The 26,145-nt window shown below is 51.2% G+C and overlaps 1 protein-coding gene across 2 annotated transcripts; it reads left to right on the top strand.

Annotated features, from left to right (window-relative positions):
* The first annotated feature begins 1,529 nt into the window (after positions 1–1,529).
* On the top strand, positions 1,530–25,295 carry MAL (mal, T cell differentiation protein). 2 transcript variants are annotated; one of them, XM_017519717.1, is made up of 4 exons: positions 1,530–1,759; positions 19,435–19,602; positions 20,981–21,106; positions 24,692–25,295. In XM_017519717.1, the coding sequence occupies exons 1-4, from the start codon at positions 1,667–1,669 to the stop codon at positions 24,764–24,766; spliced, it is 462 nt and encodes a 153-aa protein (XP_017375206.1). In that variant the 5' UTR covers positions 1,530–1,666; the 3' UTR covers positions 24,767–25,295. The 2 variants fall into 2 exon arrangements, with proteins under 2 accessions (XP_017375206.1, XP_037591206.1); XM_037735278.1 differs by lacking the exon at positions 1,530–1,759 and adding an exon at positions 17,582–17,901.
* Positions 25,296–26,145: the final 850 nt, after the last annotated feature.

The following is a 26,145-nucleotide window of genomic DNA, read 5'->3' on the forward strand; positions in this document are numbered from 1 at the left end:
CACAAACAAAAGCCCTCAAGGCCAGGCAAAGACATTATTAGGAGCTGGTAGGATCTTTCTGTTTTAATTAGCATGTGCTGATAGGAAATCTCCAAGCAGCTTTGCTGGACTGCTTGTGGGTTAGCTCAACCCCAGCAGGCAATGGCGTCCTGTGACCATCTCACTTTAAGGCTTGTTTCCAGAACAGTCTCCTGGGGGAGAAAAATGTCCTCTCAGAGGCCAGCAGGTCTGACAAACGAGCTATGAGATGTCCAAGGCGGGTGAGGACCAGGGCTCCTGACAGTCCCACAGCCCACTGTGTCCAGAAGGATACTGCCCTGGGGACCTGACACAATGGCACCTTGGTTGTGGCCATCCAGGCTGGCGACTCACAGAGGCACAGTGGGGTTTCATTTCAAATGCCTGACCCCTTTACAGAAGCAGTTAGAATGGCCAGCTCATGGGCGTGCTACTTTTGCTTTGGAAAATGGGTCCAAGGATGTACTTCTCTACCTAGGGACTGAGAAGGAGGAAGAATTGTGCAGCAGAGAGAGTGCGGGCCCCAATGGAAAAAGGGGAGCCCCTTGCCCTGCCTGCAGCAGCTGCCAGTGGAAAGCAAGGGGAGTTGGGAGTCTGAGCTGGAGGCTGCGGGGCCAATTCAGGGCTGGAGCAGGTTTTAGGCTTCAGTGTTTGTAAGAGAAAACACAGCAATCATACTATTAATAGTAAATTAAAATAAATGGGCAACTGCTGTATGGTAATACTTGCTTAAAGGCAAAATACAAAAACTAATAAATAGTGAAACAGAAAAGCAAAACATGAAACGCCAGCAGTCAACAGGCAAGCAAAGAACATGGGCTGGGGGTAGCAGCGGTCCCACCCTCCGAAGGGCTGGGCTGCCCATAACAGGAGAAAGCGATGCATCTCCTCTGGTAACGTTTTTTCCTGTCCCGTGGATTCAAGGCAGACCTGCCCCAGCAACACCATCCACAGCCTTCTGCTGGGGCCGGCGCGGCTGGGAGCAACCTGCTACCCTCAGGCAGACGCGCAGTACCAAGCAGAGAGGCCCCAGTGCATGATTCCAGCGCTGGCTGGGTGGATGCGGAAGGAGCCGGTGGCCGGGGCCGGTCCCAGCCCCCACGATAGACCCCCAGCCTGAAGCGGTGGTCCCATTCGGCCAGGAAACCTCCTGGAAGTGTGGGTAGCGCATATTAATGCATCCAGAGGAAAGATGAAGGAGATCCAACTTCAAAGTTAAAGCACTGGTGACTGGAGGGGTGCCTCGGTGGGAAGGTTTGGGATCCTGGTTACTGATGGTTATCATTCTTAGGAGATGCTGGTCACCTACCAAGCTAGAAAAGCTAGAAAAGCTTGCCCTGCTTCCCGCAAGAGGTGGTACCCAGGGCTGGAACGCAGGAGTCAGGACCACCGTCCTCAGCTCTGCAGCCCGCAGCGCGCCCTCGAAGTGGTTCAGGGCGGTGCCCGCGGTGCTCGGGCCAGGTCCCCAGGGATGGAGGGGCGGGGCTGGGCGGCGGCCGAGACTCCTCCCACTTCTGCCTCGGGCTCCCCTGCTCTTAACCCGCGCTTGGGGGCGCCCAGGCCACTGGGCTCCGCCGAGCAAGCGAGAGGTCTGCGCGGAGCCTGAGCTGCGCGCGTCCAGTCCAGAGGCCGACGCCAGCACGCCGGCATGGCCCCCGCAGCGGCGTCGGGAGGCAGCACCCTGCCCAGTGGCTTTTCGGTCTTCACCACCTTCCCTGACTTGCTCTTCATCTTTGAGTTTGTGAGTGACTTGCGGCCGGGGAAAGGAAAGGACGGGGTGGGCTGAGCCCTGCCCTCTCGCGGGCACCCTGCACAGCTGTCGGGCTGGGTCCGCAAGCTGCGCAGGTCCTGGGAGCAGCGGGGCAGCAGGGGCAGGGCGGGGACTAAGCCAGGAAAGTCCCCTCCCATCTCTGGTCGTTTGCCTCCTTCTACACCAACGGAATGAGGGGAACAGTCTACAGGACTATGGAGGAAAAACCGGGTTCGCAACCTAGGTCAGATGTTGGCAGCGGGCCAGATGGGGACAGCTCTTGGTGCGCTGGTTCCAAAGCTGCGTGCGAGGCCCGCTTGGCAAGCGCAGCACCACCGAAGCTCACGCCGCGCTTTGGGGGGTTGGGTAGAAGTGCCCGGCTTTTTCAAGGAAGAAGGTTTCGTTTAAAAAAAAAAAATCATCAAAAGAAATGTTAGTATTACCAACCGAGATTTGGAGAAGAGAGGGAGCTGAATCTGATTTATTTTCTTCTGGCCTTTTAAAGTTTCACGTATTTGCGACCAATTTGATCTGGAAATGAGGAAGCTGAGGCCGTCGTTTGCTCTGCCGCAGTCCTTCTACCGCTTGTGTGGGCTGGGGGTGGACGAGATGGGCAGGAGAGAGCGATCCGCGCGCCTCGGCTGACCTTGGGCAGCCCCTAGGCCCCTGCACCTGCTGTCAGTCCAGCCTTGCGCGCAGGGTCTCTGCCTGAGACTGCGGAAAAGCGCTTCCTACTCTGGGCTCCTGGTCAGCACTCACGGTGTCGCGAGGCTGAAGTGACCTCCCTCAGCCTCAACTCTCTGGGGGCCGCTCGCCCTCAACTGGGAAGGGTGTGCCTTGTATATTATGTGGGTGTGGTGCATCGCCGCCTCAAGGACACGTTTTCCAGCACCCCTGCCTCAGAACCATGGGTGTCGATATTTGGGTAGGAAAGAAAATGTCGGAGCCTGACTTTAAAAATTGGACCCCAGGTTGTTATTGCCTGATCGAAGGGGGAGGGTGTGAATACCAAAGGGAGAAGGTCAGTTCATCTAAGGAGGGCTTGGGAACAGAGGTTAAGAGGGCCACAGCTCTGTGAGCAGGGCTGTCTTGAACTTGGGGTGAAAGTCGAGTTGAACCCAAACCTGGGTGGAACCAGTGACTTCAAATCCTAGGGATTGGCAGAATCCAAGCAGTTACATTTAGAAAAATCCCTGGACACCAATGAACCCAGCTCCACCACTTACAGAGAGCCCACCCCTTCTGGCCTTCTTTTAGAAGTTCAGCATACAAGAAAGAGTGAGTGCCCTTGCAAGTAGAAACAGTCCAGTTAGACCTGGAGATCTCATCTGCAGGAAAGAGGGCCAAAGCCTCCAACTCAACCCACCAATGCTGCAGAGATTACAGGGCTGTCAGAAACCTTGAAGCCATCCGCTACTGGCAGCTTGCTCCTCCAGCATGGCTTTGTGACTTCAAGAGGAAACAATTTCTCCCTCGCCCAGAAAGCTTCTCTCAGCTGTCTTAGAAAGTCACTTCTTCACCTCACCTCTGTTGTCCACCTCCCTTCCTCACTTCCCAGGAGACCTTCAAACATAGTCATCTCCTGGTGTCTTCCTCATGCTCTAGATTAGGGGTGCGCTCGCAGATGCCTGGGAGAGAAGAGGAGAAAGCTGACTCCAAGTCTCTCAGTTGTCCTCTGCATGGGCTGTAAATATGAAGCTGTATATACTTGTTGTGTGGGAGGAGTGGAGAATTAGAGGATCTAAGAAGGCACTGGCTACCCCAGGAGAGTTTTTTTTTTTTTTTTAATTATGGACTATTACAACTCAACAACTAAAAGACAACCAAGTTAGAAAATGGACAACGAACTTAAACAGAGGTTTCCACAAAGAAGATATACAAATGGCCAATATGCACCTCAAAAGATGCTTTAGGAAAACAAAACTGAAATCACAATGAGACTGGGTGAAGTGGCTCACACCTATAATCCCAGCACTTTGGGAGCCCGAGGTGGGTGGATCACCTGAGGTCAGGAGTTTGAGACCAGATTGACCAACATGGTGAAACCCCATCTCTACTTAAAATACAAAAAAAAAAAAAAAAAATAGCCAGGCATGGTGGCTCATGCTTGTAGACCCAGCTACTCGGCAGGTTGAGGCATGCGCATTGCTTGAACCTGGGAGGCAAGGTTGCAGTGTGCCGAGATCATGCCACTGCACTCCAGCCTGGGCAATGGAGTAAGACTCAGTTTCAAAAAAATAAATAAATAAGTAAATAAATAAAAAGAAATCACAGTGAGATATCACTTCACACCCATTAGGATAGCTACTATCCAAAACATGCAAAACATAAAGTATAGGCCAGGATGTGGAGAAATTGGAACACTTGTATGCTGCTGGTGGGAATGTAAAATGGTTCAGCCACTGTGGAAAAGAGTTTGATGGTCCCTCAAAAAATTGCCCTCTGACCCAGCAATTCCACTCCTGGGTATATAACCAAAGGATTCGAAACAGGGCCTTTGGTACTAGCACATGCATGTTCATAGAAGCACTCTTCACGATAACCCATAGCCCAATGTCCATCAGCAATGAACTGAGTGACAAAGTGTGACATACCCAAATGATGGATACTATCTGGCCATAGAAAGGAATGAAGTATTGATACGTGCTATAAAGTTGATAAACCTTGAAATCTCTGTGCTAAGCAAAAGACACCAGGCACAAAAGGTCACATAGTGTATGATTCCATTTATATTAAATATCTGGAATAGATAAACCCATAGAGATGGAACACAAACGCTGGTGATTTGCCAGGGACTAAGGGGAGCAATTGCTTGATCGCTATGGGGTTTCCTTTTGGGGGTAATGAAAATGTTTTGGAATTAAATCGAGTTGGTGGGTGCACAACACCATGACTGTACTAAATGCCACTAAACTGTCAACTTAAAATGGTTGGTTTGATGATAATGTGAATTTCACCTCAAGTTTAAAAAATGAAAAAAATTAGAAATATTTCAAATGCCACGGAAGAGTATATATAAAATTTTAACAGACACCCACATAATTATTGCCCAACTTTGTCAAATCTTAATATTTTGCTTTATCTGCTTTTATGTATTAAGGGAATGAAGCTTTCAGATGGCATCTAAGCCCCTTAGACATCCTTCTGTTATCTTATTCTCTCTCTCCCTCCATCCTCAGGGCCCCCTGTAGGCTGAATGTGGTGATCACTTCCACACAGTTTAGACTTTTACTGCACACATATGAACTACACATGGCATTGCTTTACATGTTTTCATACTTTTTGAAAATGCCAGCATACAGTACATATTTTTCTGCAACATGCTTTCCGGGCAACATTATGTTTTGAGATTTATACATGTTGATTTTGTTTATCCAGTCTGCTGTTAATAGACATATTGGATACTTCCAACTTGCTGCCTTTAGCTACTGCAGACAGCATTGCCAAGAACATTCTCATATTTGCCTCTGTAGTTACATGTTGGAAATTTCTCCCAGAAACACATGGAGGATGTGACTTGTTGGGTGACAGGGGATATCCACATCATCATTTTCCCAGATGTCATCACATTGCCTTCCAAAAGAGTAGTTCCAATTTACATACCCCAGGAGCAGATTTACTGGGAAGCTGGTGATGTTAATTAAGTTCAAGACTTCCACTTATGCAAGCCCCTTCCAAGACTCTGCCTAACTTTGATTCTTTTATAAAGATGGTTCCCCCAGTTGTTTAAACTTCAGGCTAAACCTGGACCTTCCCCAGTCCCACCAGCAGCGCATGAAAGTCGCCATTGTTCCTCATCACTTGGTAGCGTCAGACTTTATAATTTTCTGTTAGTCCAATGGGTGTGAAATGCTTGATTATTTTTTATATCTGTAGTCTACTGAGTTGCTGATAACTCAATTCGGATTCCCATGCCTGACCTCCCAGCAGCCTGGGAGGCACAGATGTCCAAGGCGATCAGGGTGGAGCACCACTTCCATGTTGAGGGGACTGCCCGCTGGAGCAGGTGAGGGTGGCAGCTCAGGGCGGGGCATAGCAACTTCTCCTTGGCCTAGCACCCCTATCCCAGAGCTCCTGACCTCTGAAAGCTGCAGGGTCTTCACAGGAAGAGGAAGTCAGACCCAACTAGGTAGTGAGACTGCCGTTTCAAACACTCCCAAAGCCACAGCGGCCGTGCCCTTATTGCATGTGGTGGGGTCATCGGTGTAGCCCCACAGAGGCGAAATGGCCAATGCTCTCCCCTCCTCCAACAAAACCCAGGGCTTTGCTCTGGTCTGCTGCCCTGCAAAAGCTCCACCCAGTGAGGAACTTTTTCTTTTGGAGCCACTCTGTCTCCTCCTCCTTCTCCGTTCTAAGCCAGGGGCTTCATGACACTGAGCCATCATTCAGGGAACAGAAGGTTCACAGGGAAGGATTTCTGTCTCAGCTGTGGCCCCTAGAGGCCATGTCTCCCACAGACTGCCAGGAGAGACCCCCCACTCTTTCAGGACTTTTGAAGGAAAGGCCTAAAGAGGGCCGTGAGATCATCTACTCAGACCCCTTCTCCCCAGGCAGGGTTGTGAGTGAGAGCTTGAGGAATCCCACCCAGCCTTCCAGGGGCACACCCTCCTCTTCTGTGCCTAAGAAATGCGAAGAGGAGTGTGGTTGGATTTGGGGTGGGGGGCCACCTGGAATCAGTTTGTAGTTTTGACACAGTAAACTGGACAGAGTAATGACTAAAATGACACCTTTTCTGTGACCCAAACTGACTGGACTTTTATTATTTAAGAGTGACCAGAGAAGTCCGAGGACCTGCACTAGATTTCTACCTGGCTGGGGAAGAGCCAGCCTGACAGAGCCAGGACCGGGCCATGGGCTGGCGAGGCAGTTTCACATTGAGCGGTCCGATCTGTGGCTGCATTGAGAAGGCAGCATGGAAACTCCCAGGAGACCAGAGATGTAGAATCACAGAAACGTCATTTTCAGAGCTGGCAGGAAGCTGAGGCTCAGACAGGGAGCAACTTGCCCAGGTCATCGACTCCAGGGTCCAGCAAGCCCTTCTGGCAAGCAGGTCATACCCAGGCTTCTATTTTCACCTAAACAGTCACACGGGACTTTTGCTTACACCAGAAGGGACCCAGGGATTCTGAGTGAGCAGCCCTGCCCACCTGGAAGCCCTGGGCAAGGCTTGGATCCCTTCTCTCCCCCAGCAGAATGAAGGGCCAGCTCAGGGCCACTGGGAAGCTCGCAATTCCTGGGCCTCTTTGTCAAAAACACACCCTACAAGTTCTGAGTCACGAGGTCCAGAGCAGGTCCAAGAACCCACACTGGGTAAGCACGGCACACCTCTACTGACTCGTTGAGACTTGGAGAGGGCATCTGGAGGCCAGGCCACCCTCTTGATATTTTTACAGGGGGACAGAATAGTGGGAACAGTTCTAAGAGAGAGTCTGGAGCAAGCAGCCAGGTGCCCCAAGGTTCTCACAGGTCAGGCCAGGGACTCCTCTGTTCCTAGAGAAAGTTCCCTGCTGCTCTCGCTAGGTGCCTCTCCTACAAGCGCAGGAAGTGGGGTAGGTCCTGCTTAGCCAGCAAGGGATGGTGGCTGAGTTGGCCTTCCCTGACTGTGTCCACTGGCTGCTTGCCTTGTCCCCTCTCTGTAGCTATTTAGAGAGGGCTACGGCCTGATCTGCCATATTTTCTCCTCTCTCCCTCTCTAAAGGGAGGATAAGTGTTCTAGACAGAGGTCTCACAGGGGTTTGGTGGAGAAGTGACTTTTCCAGTTTTTCAAGACCAGAGGCTGGCTTTGGTGAGAACTCGGTGACTTTGAGCTGCTCCCTGGAAACTGCTAAGTGTGATGATGGGGCTCAGCTCCACAGGATTGTCAGGCATGTGTCATCACACCTGAGCTATATTTTAAAAGATTGCCTTTTAGCTTTTCATAAGTCATTCCCCCACCTCACAGGGACGGGGCAATGCCAGGGCTGGTGCACACACACCTTTTCTGTCCAAGTGCTTTCAGGAGTGAGTAGGAGACCCCACGATGCTGCTGCCGGCAGGACTCACACTCAGGTCGGCCAGGGCCAAGGGCTGACTATTTGCACCTACACTCGCCACGCCAGTGGGCAAGGGGCAGAGCATATTGTGCTGCCAGCACAGGCCAGCTCTGCACAGCCTTAGCAGTAGCCTGGCTTTGTCCTGGGCCCAGGACACATTCCCCAGAGAAAGGGCTGGGAGTGGGGACTGGACCACCTGGGACCTGCCTTGACCTAGGACAAAGCCAGCTGGACTTGAACTAGAAGGGCTTGGGGCCAACTTAAGCCACTCTGGGGCTTCTTCCTGAGGCCTCCAGTCTCAGTCCCTGGACATGGTGCTTTGGACCAGCAGGCCCCAGAGGCAGGTGCTGAGAGGTTGCCCCAGCAGGTGTTCCCTCCTGGTGCTGATGGGTGTAAATACAGTGCGAGTCAATACCCCTTGTACTTGAAGCAGGAACACCCTGGGGTGGGTGGTCAGCTCCTTCTCACAGCTTTCAGGTTGTTCCCAGGGGCGTGGAGCAGGGAGTAGTTCCCTGGTGGTCTCTCATCATTTGGAAAGCTCCAAATTGCCTTCAACACCCTGGTGGAAAGGTTTGGCTCCTGGTGAGCACCTAGCTGGGCACGAGCATTGTAACCATTTCCCTTCCTGGGGTCATGAATGTGCCACACTCTGATTATCTGCAGCACTTTGCCCTAGGCTCTCTGACACTCTCAGCTCATTCACAGCTAATGTGTTGGGTGAATCATTTTAATGTACCGAGGCCCTGGGTCCTGAAAAACGTATGTAGGAAATCAAAGGAAAGCCTGTCATCAGCCACAGCACCTCCACATACACTGGCAGTGGGAAGAGAAGGCGCAGGGCCACACAGCCAGTCTCACTGCCCTGCAGTTCCTGGCCAGAGCCACCAGTCCCTGTAGGGGTGCAGAGGGCCGGGAGGGAAGGGGCTGGAAGGGCAGGGGGAGGAGACGGAAAGTGAAAGTCCCAGGACCAGCTTGCGGGAGGCCCATGGGGGGCCCAGGAGGTGGGCACTCCAGGAATAGGGCCATGAGGAAGGACAGAAGGTGACATTCCCTGACCTATCAGTGGAGTGGGGAAGGGTGAGATCTGCATGGCAGCCCTTCCCTCTTCTTCCGACTGAATTCCATGCCGACATCTGTCGAAGAGGGAGCGGCATTCTTCGGCTTTTCATCTTGTGTTTTATGTGTCTTAAACACAAACCTTGCTATTGTTTTCCTCTGAAAGAACAGAGGTTATTGAGACTCATTGTTTCAGTGGTAGGCCAGGGAGGGAAAAGCTGTCTGGGAGTGGCCTGAAAACTAACGGGTTATTCTCATTCCTCCACGTTAACACGCCTGTAATCCCGGCACTCTGGGAGGTCAAGGTGAGAGGATCACTTGAGGTCAGGAGTTTGAGATCAGCCTGGACAACATAGCAAGACCCCATTTCTACAAAAAATGTAAAAAATTAGCCAACCATGATGGTGTGCACCCATAGTCCCAGCTACTCAGGATGCTGGAGTGGGAGGATGGCTTGAGCCTGGAGGTCAAGGCTGAAGTGAACTGTGATTGCATCACTGCCCTCCAGTATGGGTGACTGACTGAGAACCTGTCACCAAAACAAAAAGTCTCATGGCCATTTCCAAAGCTGATCCTAGACACAGGAGGTAACTGCCATACTCATGGGGGCCTGGACCTGGACCTCAGCAAGCTTGTCAGAGCAGCTGCGGGAATGTGGCAGGTAACTGTGCCTCAGTTTCTGCATCAGTAAAAGGGGGATGCAGCAGCACCTGCCTCACGTAGCTACTGCCCTGCAGCTATCAAGTGCTGTTATTATTAGTTGACTAATAATTTAAACACCTGCTCTGAGACCAGCTGGCCGACTTGTGTCCACGGTGGAGTCCGCAAGGCCTGCCCCCATCACCTTTGCTGTAGGTGCCACATGATGATTGGGATTGGGCCAGGCTGTGGAGGGCACACTTGACTTGTCCCTGGGGTCACCGAGTCCTGCACAGACACCACCTTCCTGGGGCCTTCCCAGTGGCTCTCCTCTCACCAAGAAGGAACAACTGAGGGCAGAGGTTGGTGTGTCCTCAGCTAGGAGCTTGACAGGGCAGCCAAGGAGGAGAGAACAGGATGGCAGCCCCGGCCTGCCTTCTGCCAGGGAGCAGGCTGCTTTCTAAGCCTCTCTGCACCACACTGCCAGCCTGGTGCCAGGACAGGCGAGGAGAGCTTTGTGGATTCTAACTGTGATACACATTGCTATATCTACCCACAGGCATAGAAACAAATTACCAGTGGACTCAGATTAAAGCTTTCAAAAGTGATTTGTCATTAGTGTCAATGTGTCTGCTGTCTGCAAGGGCATCAGTTCAGGGAGGGGGCAGCCTCTGGCACAAACATGTGCCCTCATCTCCCCCAGCCTCCATCCTGGCCCCCAGCTGCTTGGCAGGTTGGCACAGTTGGATTGAAGGGCCTGTCAGGAAAGGAACCACCCAGTTTGTGGGTCTCAGGACGGTTTCTAAAACCAGCCACAGACCTCCCACATCTCCATTTGTGGCTGGGTTGTGGGGTGGCAGTGGGAATGCTTCTTTGTTGGAGGGGGCCCTTTAAGCCCGGGCTTACCCTTCACCTCTACCGGGAAGCCCACCCTCCTAGTACCCTTTCCTGGCACCCAGAGCACCTCCTGCAGACCTTGCTTATTGTCTGTCTCATCCCTACATCCTCAGTCTGCCCACATACCTGACACAGACCAAGAACTCTGAAACATTTGTTCCTAGCAAGCATCAGTAGGGAAGGGGCTCGGATCTCCTCTCCCACCTACCTAATATTGATTAATCATGAGTCCTTGGCCTCAAGGGCGGACAGAGGGTGAAACTGACAAAGGTTGCCAGTCCCCAAGAGACTCTGGGAGTTCCAGTTCCCTTGAACTCTCCCAGACCCTGGGCAGGCAGCCTTCTTTCGCCTCTTGCAAGTATACGCCTGTTTTGTTGATTTGCTCACATTCCTAACCCACCGGGTGACTCCCATCAATACCTTTTGTTTTTCTTGCATTTAAGCCACTCCTGTCTGGTCCAGCATTTCCATGGATTTTGCCTTTTACAGGTGGCTTACCCGGTATTTTCATGGAACCTCTTGGTTTCTGTTTACCCTGCTGGGTAAAGCCAGAGGGTGTAGGTGTGGTAGGCAGAATTTTCCATCCAAACGAAGACATGCCTATCAGAAAGTCCATAGATTTGTGGATCTGAGGGGAGTTTTCCTTCATTCAGGAACTAGTGACCGTCCTCCAGCTTGTGAGGGAGGTGGGTTTAAGGCAGCAGTCACTTTGTCCTGCTGGCAGCATGTGCTATGGGAGAAAAGGCTTCCCTGGGATTTAAGGGGGGTGGGATTGCAAGCCTGAACAAGGGGTTCTTCCCAATCCAACTTGCCTTGTTAATATAAACTGTGGCCCTGAACTCAGCTCTTAGATCTTTTAATCTCAAATCTCTATCCCCCTCTTCACAAACAGATCCAAACTCTTTGAGTCCTGGTCTTGCCTTCAGATTAGATAAGGGAACACTGTCTAAGGCTAGCTGCGGGGGGATGATGGTGTGAGGGGTCCCTCTGAGAGAAAGAAGCCTGCTGACGAAGAGGCCAGGAGGGGAGAGTGACTGGTGTAGGTAAACCAAGTCAAATCCCAGCCCCACTCCCACTCCCAGAGTTCTCTTTAGGGGCAGCCCCAGGGGTCAGACTCCTGATAATCTGCCTTTTCAGTTGATATGGGGAGAGGGTTACCATCCAGAGAATCTCTGACCCCTACCCCTCACCTCTCCCTATGGGCTCAGATGGGGACCTTGTGCCAAATACCAGGCTCTGTCTCTGTCCAGTGTGACATTTGTAGCTGGCGACCCTTGCTCAAACACTGACACTTTCACCAGGGCCTGAATCCACCCTTGTGGACCCAGAGCTGCTCCAGTGGGGACTGTGGCATGAGAGAGGAGAAGAAGGGAGAGGTGGGCTCCATTCATTAAAGTATGTCTTTGAATGAGATCCATTACCTCAGTGTTGATCGTGGCCACACTCAGCGCCTGTTAAATGCATGCATGAATGAATGAATGAACCACTAAGTGAGTGAGTGAGTGACAGACTGACTGACTGACTGAGTGATTAAGTGACTGAGTGAGTGAGTGAGTAAGTGACTGAGTGAGTGACTGAGCGGGTGAGTGACTGAGTGAGAGAGTGAGTGTCTGAGTGAGTGAGTGACTGAGTAAGAGAGTGAGTGACTGAGTGAGTGTGTGAGTGACTGAGTGACTAAGTGACTGAGTGAGTGACTGAGTGAGTGACTGACTGAGTGAGTGGCTGAGTGATTGTGTGAGTGAGTGAGTGACTATGTGACTGAGTGTGCAAGTGAGTGACTGCATGAGTGACTGAGTGTGTGAGTGACTGAGTGACTGAGTGACTGAGTGAGAGAGTGAGTGACTGAGTGAGAGAGTGACTGAGTGACTGAGTGAGTGTGTGACTGAGTGAGTGAGTGACTGACTGAGTGAGTGGCTGAGTGACTGTGTGAGTGAGTGAGTGACTGAGTATGTGACTGAGTGAGTGTGCAAGTGAGTGACTGCATGAGTGACTGAGTGTGTGAGTGACTGAGTGAGTGACTGAGTGACTGAGTGACTGAGTGAGAGTGAGTGACTGAGTGAGTGAGTGACTGAGTGAGAGAGTGACTGAGTGACTGAGTGAGTGTGTGACTGAGTGACTAAGTGACTGAACGAGTGACTGAGTGAGTGAGTGACTGAGAGAGTGCGTGACTGAGTGACTGAGTGATTGTGTGAGTGAGTGAGTGTGTGACTGAGTGTGCGAGTGAGTGTACTGCATGAGTGACTGAGTGTGTGACTGAGTGAGTGACTGAGTGACTGAGAGAGTGACTGAGTGAGTGACTGAGTGGCTGAGTGAGTGACTGACTGAGTGAGTGACTTAGTGAGTGAAGAAAGCTCCCCTGACTTGCTGGGACTGAGTTCCTTCGTACCAGGAGATACATAGGGCTAATAAAAGTAGAGAAGCCAAGCCGTGTTTGCTTCCTTGCCTCTCAGAACTGGAATAGAGTCCCCCATCCTCCCTCTCCGATGCACTTTCTGAGGGGAAGAGCTGCGGGACTTTGAGGAAGCCTAAGCATTTAGGGGTCTTGTGTCTCCCCCCGACCTCCTGCTCTGTGTATATTCATTCTCCTACCACCTGGTGCTTGGCGCCCTCTTGACTTCACCCTAGCATCCAGGCCTGTCGTGCCATTTACCTGCTCTACAGTAGCTCATCCTTAACCCTACTCTCCCCACCTATACCCACACACATGTGCACTCACATGCACACACATGCATGCAAGTGCACACACACATACACAAGCATACACAGGCATATGCACACATACATATACACATGCATATGTATGCACCATATACATATACATACACATGCACAGACATACACACATACATACACACATGCATACAGATCTACACAGAAACACATATACATACACACAAAGAAGCTCACACATACACACGCACACAGACACGTGCATACATACACATACATATAGGCACATACATGCACATATACACAAGCATGCATCTGCACACAAACACATATACATACACACAGAGAAGCTCAGACATACACATGCACACACATGCGTGCATACACACACATACATATAGGCACATATATGCACATATACACAAACATGTATGTGCACACACACACATATGCATACGTACACACAGGAAAATGCTTCCTACTCTCTATCTCATTCCAAGAATGATTTGTTTTAAATCAATCCTTAGAGCTGAGCAAAGACTGTGAGCCTCTCCTGAAGCAGCTACTTTTCTGATCAGATCACCTACACAAAATGTCCTCCTGGCATTGAAATAACCCTTGGCTGCTAAAACGATGCAGTAAGTAGATTGCCAGCAACATGAGTGGGGGTTGCTCCTCCTAGTGGCCTTGGGAGGGCACAGAAGGGCGGGGAGCTCCCTGGGGTCCTCCCAGCAGACAGGATGAGTCTCCATGTGTCCCTCGTCTGGTGAGGACATCTCTTCTTTTCCTTCCCGGGGAGATGATATTCGCCACTTGATCTAAGTGGCAGGGGAGCTCAGCAGTGATGCACAGCCTTTGTTCCGTGGCCAGTTTCCTTTACTTCTCAAGAATTCAAGGCAAAAACTGCTGTTCACGTATGCCTTTAAAGGTGCACACCACATGTTCCATGCCCTTGGGAATGTTGATGCTGGGCTCTGGGGACCACGCCATCAATGTAGATGGAAAGCTTTGCCTGGGAAGACCTCTTAGGTTCACATCTTGATGTGTCCTTGGAAGAATTTCTGCCTATGGAGGCCCTGACAGAGTGAAATGAAACCCCAGAAAAATATCCAGAGAATTTGAGCAAGCCCTCTGCATTGCCCTTGTTACCCATCCCTGCAGCAGAAGAAACACTGGGGACTGTGGATGAAGAGTTCTTTCAGACACAGGCAGTGGAAACTCCAGACGAATCTCAAGAATGTGCCAGAGAATGCCTTTTCCCGTTCTTGATGACCAGGCTCGTTGTTGAAAGGAAAGCTGGCTCATATCTTAGTGCCCTTTGGGCTTCCTTGTGCGGGGCAGACACATTGTTCTCAATTTTTGGTTTCTGGAGACCATAGATATTTCTCTTTTTGATGTTTTTGAGGTTATTTTAAAATTCTGGCTCTTCTTGGACAAGTTTTGGAGTAGATGATTGTGCATAGTGAGATCAGATTCAGACCGCTGGGATTTTTCACAGAGTTATAGAAGAGGCTACTTCATCTAACGACATTTGTGACAGCAAACACTTAGTCGCAGCCGGGTACCGGCCCCCTGCAGGTATAACCTGAGTCACAACTACTGTTATCACTACTTTCCAGATGAGGGGACAGAGAGATTCAATAACTTGCCCAGGTACAGCAGGTCACCCAGCTAGTGACAGAGCTCACTTCAAACTCATCAACCCTGGCTCCAAAGTATACACCATTAACTACCCCTTAACAACCTGGCTGCTTCCCATGGATTAATTTGGAACGAAAACATGAGACGCTTCTTCAAGTTCACACGAGAGCTTCCAGGAAAATAATTCCTGACAGAATATTTTTCACAAACATCATTTCACCAGGTAGACCATGGATGTGAACTCTTCTGAAACTTTTTGTCCACTTTTATACATTATCACCTGTTCTTAGAGAAGCTCAACTCTGCTCAGCACCCCCAACTGGACTGAATTAAAGATGGGTGGTTTCCAGCTCTGTCATATCAGAGTTGGGAGGGGCCTCCGATCACTCATGCACCCCCTCGGCCCCCATCCTCAGACAGTGAGGCTGCATCTCGGAGTTCAGAGGACACCCAAGTACAAGCTAGTCTCACGTTCCAGGCAAGACGAAGATCCAAGTTCGAGGAGAAGAGAGGTGGAGAGAGGAGAGGAAACACTAGGGTGACATTTTGCACTGAAAGGCCAGGCAGGACCTGGAAGGGAGCAGTCAGCTGGCATCACTGGGGGACAGGCAGGGCCCTGAGACAGGAGCTACAAAGCATTGTCCATGGCCTTATGTTATGGTAACACATCACGAGGCCTTGGCCAAGAGTCTGGGGCATCTGTCCCATCACTCTGCTTCTTTTCCGCAGAATCAGACACTGGGCATGAGTCCCAGGCTTTGGTGTTTTTTTCTAAAGGCATCCCAGGTGACTTAATGTATAGTTAGGGCTGAGGACAACAGAGTGTTTGCCTAGGCCCCATCCCCATCTTCTTACTTAAGGCCCTGGAACCCAGAGAGCGCTCAACCCTTGTCCCTCTCCCGCCATGCAAATGGAGACCTTTGTCTGGGATTACCCAACCAGCTGCACCATCTCTATTTTGATGGACAATGACAGGGTGCAGCTGTGGGCTCAGGCGAAGTCTGACCTGTTGACAGAAACCAAGGGGACACAGTGCCATGCCTACAGAGTATCAATAATGCTTTCAAAATAATTGCCTCTGTGCATGGCCACCTGGAATCTGGGAGCCACCGGAGTTTCCTTGATGAAGGAAAATGCTTGAACCCTCACCTACTCCCTTGCTCTTGACAAATATTTGGCCGGTGGGGTGGGTCCTTAGGCCAGGCTGGAGTGGATTGCTCCGTGCCCAGGAGTGCCTTATCTCCCTGGTGAGGGTGCCCTGCTTATTCTGTTTGCTCTGTACATTTAGTAGGTGGAGCAGGACGGGAACCAGCTTTGACTCAGGGTTCACACCAAATCTCAGCTTTGCATATAGCAGGGCTGGATCCTCACCCTCCCTCAAGCCTCATCTTCTGCCACTCTTTGACCTGTGCCCAGCTGCCCAGCCTTCAGCCTCCGAAGCCCTCACAACTGCTTCAGCATCCACTGAGCTTGAAATGTGCCCTTTCTGCCATGAATGTACCATGCAAAGGAAAAAAGTCAGCCTGATTTTTTTAAAGGGCCCACTTGCAAGGTGAAGCCACTGGAGTTTGGATGGGGCTTTGAGCTCTGTCAGGGGACAGGGGCTGGGGCTGAGCCCATGGTAGACTTTGTCCTATGGGCAACTGTGGACAGGGGTCCCATTACAGACTGCAGGAATCTGCATGCCAGTGTGGAGAGCATGGAGTTTCCCAGGGAGCTGAAAAATAGTCTTCATCGGGTTGGTAAAAGCACTCACCAGAACAGTGAGGGCAGAGAGTCTAGCCTGACCTCGAGGCTCTCCATGCAGCTGCTGGAAGCTCAGAGCCCATGCTGTGGCTACAGTCAGCAAGGTGCACACAGAGGCTGTGGCCAGCCCTCCATGCACTGACTTCCCCTCACTTTTCCTGCCCTTGATTCCTCAAATATCACATCTCAAGCCATGTGGGAAGAATGGAGTGGAGAGAGATGACTCTGTAGATAGGAGCTGGGGGCTACCTTCTCAGATTTGCCATTTCCAAGTGCCACCTGTGCATTAATTCATCTCGTATGTATTTTACAGTTAATTTTTCCCCAAATGATGACATTGCAATCATAAGCATAGAAACAATGTCATTATCCGGTTCACCTTTGCCTATCTGCACTATAAGGGAACTCCAGACACCCAGCTCCACCCTGAGCCCTTCTTGCCTTCATCAGAAAAAACAAAGAGAGTAAAGGTGCAGGGAATCATTCCCTCACTGTAAAATTGAGTGTTCCTCAATAGCATGCCCATTGGTCACCCATAAGCACCTCTGGCCCATGGGGTCCCACTGGGATTCCATAACGGAGTCTCCTCCCTACCATGTGCAACCCAAGCTGCTCCTTTGGGGTTTGGTTCATAAGTGGCTCTAGTTTAGCCATACCCAGGTACCAGGAGACTGAAGGCCCATTAGCTGACTTGGACACTGATGCGTGGCTGAATGGGTCTTCTCCGGGTCCCCTCCAGGGAGGCAGCTGTGAGCAAGGCAGACCTCAAGCCCACTATCACCTGGTCAGGGGAAGCACCACTTTGTCCCTAATCCAATACCCCTGTGTTTGTGCTGAGTGCTACAGAGAAGACATGCAGGACTCCCCGAGAGCATGTGAACAAGGAGGCAACTTAGTTTTGTCCTCCTCGGAGGGTCACATGGCCACCAGGCAAAGGGTGCTTAGGGGAGGGATTCCCAGGCCAGGACCACCCTCTGCCCTCTGGATGTGTCCAATGGATCCTCCCATTTCTCCACGCCACCCTCGCATGCCTCCTGAATCCAAGTCCCGCCTGCACCGATTCACTCCTGTCCCTCCATCAGTGCCCGCTTTGGAAAAGACTGCATAATCTGTTTGATCTTAAACTCAATGGTGGATGAAATCCACACACACATCTTATTCTATGGCGGTCTGGGGATTTTTATTTAATTGATTTTGCTCCCATTTTTATAAGGTGCACAGTGCATCCCTCCGGCCCTGCCATGTGTCTTCAGGCAACCTAAGATCCATCAGCAGAGGACGCTTTCTCGTCAGAGATGCCCACATCTGATTCCTTAGGGAAAACTTGGTTTTAATAAATCCAGAATCTTCATTGCACTGATTTTTCTACCCAAATGCAATTCTCTCCTGATGCTTCTCAGACAAGCAGCTCAAAGAACACCTGTGAAGACAGTAGTATCTCTCACCCAGCAGGTGGATGGCAGGTCCAGGGAGGTGGAGGGTCAAGGTGCTGTGTGAATTCACACTACAGGGGACATAGGCCTCGGAGGGCAACCCCATCCTCAGTCCCCCAGATGTCTCCGTAGTACCTTGGAGACTTTTGGCTGCAAAGGAATCTCCATAGAGAGATTCCTCCCCATCTGAGTGGGGAACCTGTGGATGAGGCTGAGCTGATTCTCACTGAGGGGAGCGGGAGCGGGGCTAGGCCGCTGAGGGGCACTACTGGCTCCCGTGTCTGCTCTTCTTTGAGTAAATGGGGCTCACTGACCCTGGGGACATCAACTGGGATATATTCTGGATAACCGCGAGGCTATACTTCCCTCACTCCCATCCTCGGCAGTCCAAGGAGACAAGGCTGACCTGGGTTTCTTTATTCCAACTCCAAATCTGTGGTCAGAACACTTCCTGGACTTGGGGATATAAGGGGTTGAATCCAGAAAAAGAAACAATAAGTAAGAGAAAGAAAGAGAGAGAGAAGAAGGAGGAGAAGGAGGAGGAGGAGGAAAAAAGGGAAGGGAGGGGGAGCAGGGGGGGGGAAGGGGAGGGGAAAGGGGATGGGTAGGGGGAGGGAAGGGAAAGGGAGGGGAGAGAGATAGAAAGGAGGTGGGGGTGACTACTGACAGTGTGGCTAATTTGTCTTGCCAAATAAAGACGGAAAGGATCTGCTGGTCACTACAGTTGCATAAAAGAAAGGACATTTTAATATCAAAGCAAGTAGAAAGGCCAGAATCTCAGAAGAGCAGCCCTTCTCATGACAATACTGAATGACATAAATCCTTTCTCAGAATGATGAGTTACTTAACTTCCACCTACCTCAGTTTCCTTATCTGGCGAACGGGTCAGCATTACTCATAGGGTTGTTGTAAGAATCACTGAGTTATTATTTATAAAGTGCTTAGGATACTGCCTGGTATGTAGGTCTGATATAAATATTTGTTAAATAAAAAATTTAAACTGTATTTAAAAAGTGAATCAGGCCAGGTGCAGTGGCTCACAACTGTAATCCCAGCACTTTGGGAGGTGGAGGCAGGTGGATCACCCGAGGTCAGGAGTTCAAAACCAGCCTAGCCAACATGGTGAAACCCCATCTCTACTAAAAATAGAAAAATTAGTCAGGTGTGATGGCACATGCCTGTAGTCCTAGCTACTCAGGGAGTTGATGCATGAGAATTGCTTGAACACAGGAGGCAGAGGTTTCAGTGAGCCCAGATTATGCCACTGTACTCACTCCTGGGCGACAGAGCAAGACTGTCTCAAGAAAAAAAAATTTTTTTTAAAGTTAATCAAAGCAAGTGTGCAGGGGATTGGGAATGAGATCCAGCCCAGTGCCTTCCTTTGGGGGGACTAAAGCTGCATTCCTGATGAGGAAGAGAATGCCTGCCCTGTTCTCTTTGCCCTCTTTCTGTGTTTCTGCACCCCAGTCACCCCATGTGACTGCTGGTCAGGGCCTGTTCCCAGGCTGGGGCTTTCCTCTGGGCCAACACTCACTCCGCTCCTCCCCTGCAGGTCTTCGGGGGCCTGGTGTGGATCCTGGTGGCCTCCTCCCTAGTGCCCTGGCCCCTGATCCAGGGCTGGGTGATGTTCGTGTCTGTGTTCTGCTTCGTGGCCACCACCACCTTGATCGTCCTGTACATAATTGGAGCCCACGGTGGGGAGACTTCCTGGGTCACCTTGGTGAGTCCCGCCCAGGGCTACTGTGGGAGCAGGTAGTACTGGCCCCTGGCCCCGTAGGGCTGGCTTTTCCAGTGCCAGGTGAGACTTCCCCATAGATGTCACCCCACCATGTTCCAAGGCTGAGCCTGCCCAGGGCTCCCGACAGCAGAATCAGGAGAGTCAGGGGCAGAGGCAAGGTCTGTGCGGCCAACCCTCACTGGACCTGTTCTGTGTTCTCCTGCGTAACTGCCTTTCCACAGATAACCAGCTGCCCAGCCACCACACCACCTGCATCCACCAGGTGACTGCCGCCCCTCCCATCACCCGGGAGGGCTGTTTTCATCTCAGGGGAGCAGGGCCCCGGAGGCTGACGCAGGCTGGAAACTGGCCTTGGCTGGTGGGGTCAGGCCATGCTTACTGTCTGGGTCCTCAGCCACTGACTCCCAAGCAGGGCTGTCAGAGAACACTGGGAAACAGAAATGGTCTGCGGTGGTTATTCTATGTAAATCCTGCTTTGAGGCCTGTGAAAAGGTAACTTTTATATGTGGGATACTGCCCTTCCCTACTGTAGAGGTGGTGGAAGCCATTTGGCCAAGCCTCTTTCCAAATCATAACTACACAAAACCCTGTTTTAGTACATTTTCACTTTCATTTATTTCTTTATTTTGAGTTGGGGGTCTCGTTCTGTCGCCCAGGCTGGAGTGCAGTGGTGCAATCTCATCTCACTGCAGCCTCAACCTCCCAGGCTCAAGTGATCCTCCTGCCACAGCCTCCTGAGTAGCTGGGACTACAGGCATGTGCCACTGTGTCCAGCTAAGATTTACTGTTTTGTGTAGAAATGGGGATCTCAGTATGTTTTCCAGACTGGTCTCAAATCCTGGCCTCAACAGATCCTCCTGCCTTGACCTCTCAAAGCTCTAGGATTACAGTCACACACCCAGCCCTTTAATGCTTTTAAATATACCAGGAACCAAAAATAAACAATGAAACAAAACAAAACAAAAAACACAATAGAAACAGTGTGGGCCGCCCTCGCCCTGCACTGGCCAGTGAGGCCACACCCAAGCTGAACTGTGGCCATGCATGACACGTCTCAGACCCAGGACCAGCTTCTCCCTGGGGCATCCCAAGTTGCTGGCCCCTACTCCACCTCTCCCTTGACCCTTCCTCAGGGGAGACCAGTGTCCCATCCCCGGGGAAGTGCTTGCTCTGACCCCAAGCAGTGAAGTGTGACTCAGTGCAGCAAGGCAGGCACAGGACTTCCATGAGGAGGCTGGGAGGGGTGGAATTCAAAGAAAGTGGGAGGAGAGGCTAGGGGCAGGGGTGGAGGGGACCTCAGCTCTGCATCTGGGCCCTGTCTCTCTCTCCCCATCCCTCTGACACCCTGTCTGCCCCACAGGACGCAGCCTACCACTGCACCGCTGCCCTCTTTTACCTCAGCGCCTCGGTCCTGGAGGCCCTGGCCGCCATCACGATTCAAGAAGGCTTCATCTACAGGCACTACCACGAAAACATCGCTGCCGTGGTGAGTCCGGGCGTCTGGGGCTGTGTTCACGCAGGCAGCTGGGCGGCTGGCAGGGGGTGTGCAGAGGCTGCCGAGGCCCTCCGTCTGTTTTCAGCTCACTAATTTTTCCGTGAGGTCAAACCATCCCCTCATCCTTGAAGCAGGAAAGCCTCCGAGAAGGGGAGTGTCATGCCCAAGACTCCGCTTATTCTTCCTGTCAGGGCTGCATGTCCCAGGCCTGGGTGGGCTTTGCAGAAGGCAGGTGTGTGAAGGGATGACGGCCGCCCAGCGCCCTGTCCAAGTGCTTCGTGAACAATCTGATTTAACATCCACAGCAACCCTACAACCCAAGGTCATGATGCCAATCTCACAGAGGGAGAACTGGGGCCAGAGAGTGTGGGTGACTGGCCCAAGATCGCCAGTCATCGTGGGGCCCGGCATCGAGGCTGGGGGCCTAGTCCTCACACTCTCAACACCAGTTCAGGGCTGTGAGTCTGGCCACATGAGTCTCCTGACTCTCTCTGAGTGACCATCCATTGAAGCATCTAGCCAGGGGTGGGGACGCTGAAGCCAGGTGGATTTTCTTTTTAATGGACTGGATCAGAATGACAGGGTAACAGAATATATTGTTTCATCAAGTGCTTTTCCGAGTTGTGCATGTGTGCCCTTGCACCAGTCTATAATATAAAGCATGCTTCTAACCACGGGTTATTGTTAAAAAGTAAGACGTTTCCAAAATAGCACCCTTCAGATCTCTAGAACTTGACCTATGAATTATGCAAATCCCAAGGTAGAATGTGGTGATAGATCCTGAGATATCAGCTCCGGTGGCCAAAACCGTGTCATCCCCTCTTTTTGGAAAGTGTAGGACGGAGGCTGAGAGAAAACCCACAGATGGGCACAGCTGGGCCTTGGGAATGAGGTTGGTGAGGTAACTCTTCAGAGGAAAGTCCCTCAAAGCCTCACCTGGTGGTCCCTCTGCACAGTTCCCTGCCTGGGGAAGCCACACACTGCCCTTAAGCTCCCAGCTTACAACTGCTCCCCTAAAGAGGGCCCCCTCAGGATCCTGGCATCTCCCAGGGGCCTCACGGTGTGGAAACATTTCCCGTGTTGGCCCATCTCCCAACATGGCTGGTTTCCAAGCAGCAGCACAGCGAGGTGACATCTTGACGGATCTCCTTTCCCCAAGAGGCTGGTGACCCACCCTCCGTCATTCTTCACACAGTTCTGTCTCATCTCCCTCTCCCAAGACTGCCTCATACCTCCCCCATCCCAACTAAGCGTTCTCTTTTAACAAACATCAGCAAAGTGTCTGACAACAATTTCCATAAAATTGTTGTGGACAAGGGTTGTGAAATGTAGATGGTATGTGGTTAGTGGGTCAGCACTTGATGGAAAAAAAACCCAGACAGGGGAATGAATGAATGCCCCTTCCCACTGGACAGGTCACTAGTTGAGAACCACTAAGCTCTACTGCCTTCTGATTTTTCTCTCTTACCTTTTATCAAAATGCAGCACACAGCCAGAGAGGTGTGCAGTTGCCAGCGCACAGCTTGATGAACTTTCATAAAGTGAATTCCCCTGTGGAGTGGGCATCTGGATTAAGAAATAGGGCCTGATAAACCACTCCCAGAAATCCCCTCAAATCCTGTCCCCATCGTTGTGCACTCCCACCACCACCCAATTCTGATTTCTAGCACCCCGTTCAGCTGTGCCTGCCTTTGAACTTCATGTAAGTGTAATCACACAGTGGGTGCTCATGTGTGGCTTCTTTCTCTCACCTTGTGTTTGTGAGATTCATGCACGTGGCTGGGTGTACATGTGGCTTGTTTGTTCTCATTACTATATTGTACTCCCTTGTAGGAATAGACCAACAGCTATTTATCCAACCCACAACTGACCATCTCCCCATTTTTTTAGTTGAGTTGGATAGACACAAATATGCTCATGAAGACAGAACCATTAGAAATGAGAACCGGAGTGTTCTCAGCTGGCAGATGCGCCCGAACAAAACCACCAAGGGGGTATCTGCACGGTGTTGGATGTAAAGTCACGCCTTTCTACCCACGGTATCAACTGCATCTGTTCGTGGGGAAGAAAGAAGTTCATTACTCAGGATTCAACCCCAGACCCCCCCCCCACCAAGCCACAGCATGCCCAGTCCAGGGGATACTCGGGTACAGGGAGGCACCTCACACCCTCTCTCACAAAACCTGGTTTTGGAGGCAGCCAGCCTGCCTCACATCCACTCTGTGGCTACTAATTAGGGTCTGTCCCAAGCTGAGCTCCTCCCTCTCTCCTTCGTGGGTGGCAGAGATGCTTTCCTAAAGAGACCCTGGGGACCAGTGGAAGCTGATTGGGGCGAGATGGGGGTGAGATGGAGATTTCTGGAGAAATCTGGAGGCTTCTCGATTATAACTATGGTGGGCAATTATGGCTGCAGTTTAGGGAGAGGGCTTTCTGAAGCCAAAACATGTCCATTCATGCCCAGCTCTATGTTTTCCCAGTGGGCCATTTCTTGGTCCTACTTGAAAAATGAGTTTCCACTGCTCTACCTGTTGGGGACTTCCAAGGTGCTTCTTCCAAAGGCTCCCATTGGTCTGGAATGCCCACATTTTTGGAGGGCTGCCTCTGGTGTGTGACTGCTCCTCCCTGGATACATTCTCGTAAATGTGTTATTCAATAATTTGGCTTACTCACCACCTCCAGGCCATGAGAGAAAGTGCTTGCCCAGGCATGGGGGCAGGAGGGCAGGCACCATAAGGGCTGGGGTTGATGGGCATTTTCAGGAGTCACAGAAGCGTAGCCACCCTAAATGGATGTTGTGCCTGAGCTGGAAACTCTTGACCCCCACTCAAGGTCACAAAATCAGGTGCAGAGATTGGACTTGGCGGCAGGCAAGTATTTAGGGAGTAGGGTGATGGGAGCTGACGGTGCCCAGGAGGACACAGCAAGTCCCCGGCAAGCAGGGCCATCCCTCCCAAGGCCACAGTGGCTGACTGCGTGGTCCCAACAGTAAGCCCCCTTCTTTCAACAAAAGCTCAAAATTCCTGTCCCTCATTTCCTATGAAGCCTGGCTCCCTTGGCCACACCTGTGATATTAAGAACCCTAAAACACAGTTCTGAGAGGGCAAGGATATCCAAGCAGCATGGAGACTTTCACCAGGGCCAGCAAACCCAGGTCTTTACAATCTCCCAACCGAGCTACCAGGACCACAGCTGGTGGGCGCTGGTCTCACTGGTGTGGGGAAGGAAGCTGTCCCTGGAGAGTTACCTGCCTGAGATGCTTTCACTGGAGGGGGCTTTGGGGACTCCATCTCAAGTCAGCTGATACCTCAAGCTGAGTCCAGTGTGACGGTGGGTGATAGTGGAGAGTCTTACCTTGCACACCATGTCCAGGAGCCCATAGGTGCTCCGTACTGAGAGGATTTGGTGCACACTTGGGCTCAGCAGGGAGGGTGTCCTCTGCGTGAGGGATGAGAAGCAATGGCAGCTCATGCTATCTGGGTCTGGTAACCCTGCGCCATGTGGGGCTGGATGCAGTGCAGACTCTGTGCCTCGTCCTCCCCGAGCAAGCCCATTAACGGCCATTTCTCTTGGTTCCAGGTGTTCTCCTACGTAGCCACGCTGCTCTACGTGGTCCATGCGGTGTTCTCTTTAATCAGGTGGAAGTCTTCATAAAGCCGCAGCAGAACTTGAGCTGAAAACCCAGATGGTGTTAACTGGTCACCTCACCTTCCAGCATAACTTTCTAGAAAACAGAAATGCCCTTGATGGTGGAAAAAAGAAAACAACCCCCCCCCAAAAAAAAAAACCCTGCCCTGTTGCTTGTGGGTGCTGTGTTGACTCTCCCGTGTGCCTTCGAGTCCGGGTTGGGAGCTTGCTGTGTCTAACCTCCGACTACTGCGCTGTCTGCTAGGTCACCTCCTGTTTGGGAAAGGGGACCTTCTTGCTCAGGGGTGGGAAGTGGGGACCATGACCTAAGAAGGAAACAAAGATCCCCTGCTGACCCCTGGACCAACTCTTGAGAAGGGCTATCTGGAATTTTCCACAGGCTCTCCTGAGTGCCCCATCTTGTGACATGTTTTAAGTCTTCATGGATGTCTGCATGTCATGGGGACTAAAACTCACTCAACAGATCTTTCCAAATATCCATGGTGGAAGATGATAACCCTTTAAAATACTTTATAAAGTGTCTTTATGTTCAATACATTTGTTGGGTGTTTTTTGGGTTTGGATTGAATTCCCCAGCATCAGGAATGCCATCATTTCAGCTTTCTTTCTGAGGAATCCTTTGACTTAACCTGAATCTCAAGAGACAGCATCAGGTGGCAGCTCAGATAACACTGTGTGTGCCCAGCCACTGCACTCTGGGGAGCCCACCTTCTCAGCTACCTGCCCAGATGGCTGCCCCTCTCTCTGGAAACTGGCTAAGTGCCAGCCCAGGGCCCCTTCTCTTTCCTACAAGACACAGTGGTCTGGGCCCCACTAGAACCTCCTTCCACCAAAAGAAAACACAGTGCAGAAGTTTCCATTCATTCACTGTGAAACTCATCAGAATGTTCTGGGTAGTCTGTTCTGTTCCAATTACGTGGATCATGCATTATTTTAGAATTTCCTTAGACCACTCCATAGGAGAGAAAGGAAGGGAAATTACGGAGTGAAAGGAAGTACAGTGACAAGAGGGAGAATGCCATGTTTCAGGTCTGAGATATCTGGGTTGAAAGGAGGTGGGATGATTAGGAAGAAGGCACTGAGTTAGGAATCTGGAAAGCCCAGCTCTGTTATGAAATGCTCCTTTATCCCATGGCTCCCAGGAATTAACGCCATTCCAGTGATGGGACCCTGGGACAGCTGCTCCAAGACCTATGAGCTTCCCGCTATGGAGGTGTGTGGCAGAGCGTCTATGACCTCTTGCTGGCAGCCGTGGAGGCAAAGATTCAAGCTTCAGGCTAGGAACAGTGTCAGGTACCTGTGCTCCCAGCTACTCAGGAGGCTGAGGTGGGAGCATCAACTGGGCCCAGGAGTTTGAGGTTGCAGTGAGCTGTGATGGTGTTGCT

The sequence above is a fragment of the Cebus imitator genome, unplaced genomic scaffold (genome assembly GCF_001604975.1).
Source record: "Cebus imitator isolate Cc_AM_T3 unplaced genomic scaffold, Cebus_imitator-1.0 Scaffold770, whole genome shotgun sequence".
NCBI lineage: Eukaryota > Metazoa > Chordata > Mammalia > Primates > Cebidae > Cebus > Cebus imitator.

What these genes read in the sequence shown, in the direction of transcription:
- MAL (XM_017519717.1), top strand. Translation starts at nt 1,667, where the DNA reads ATGGCCCCCGCAGCGGCGTCGGGAGGCAGCACCCTGCCCAGTGGCTTT. An exon ending in AGACTTCCTGGGTCACCTTG is followed by an intron (nt 19,603 to 20,980) that starts GTGAGTCCCGCC and finishes TCTGCCCCACAG; the next exon opens with GACGCAGCCTACCACTGCAC. An exon ending in ACGAAAACATCGCTGCCGTG is followed by an intron (nt 21,107 to 24,691) that starts GTGAGTCCGGGC and finishes TCTTGGTTCCAG; the next exon opens with GTGTTCTCCTACGTAGCCAC.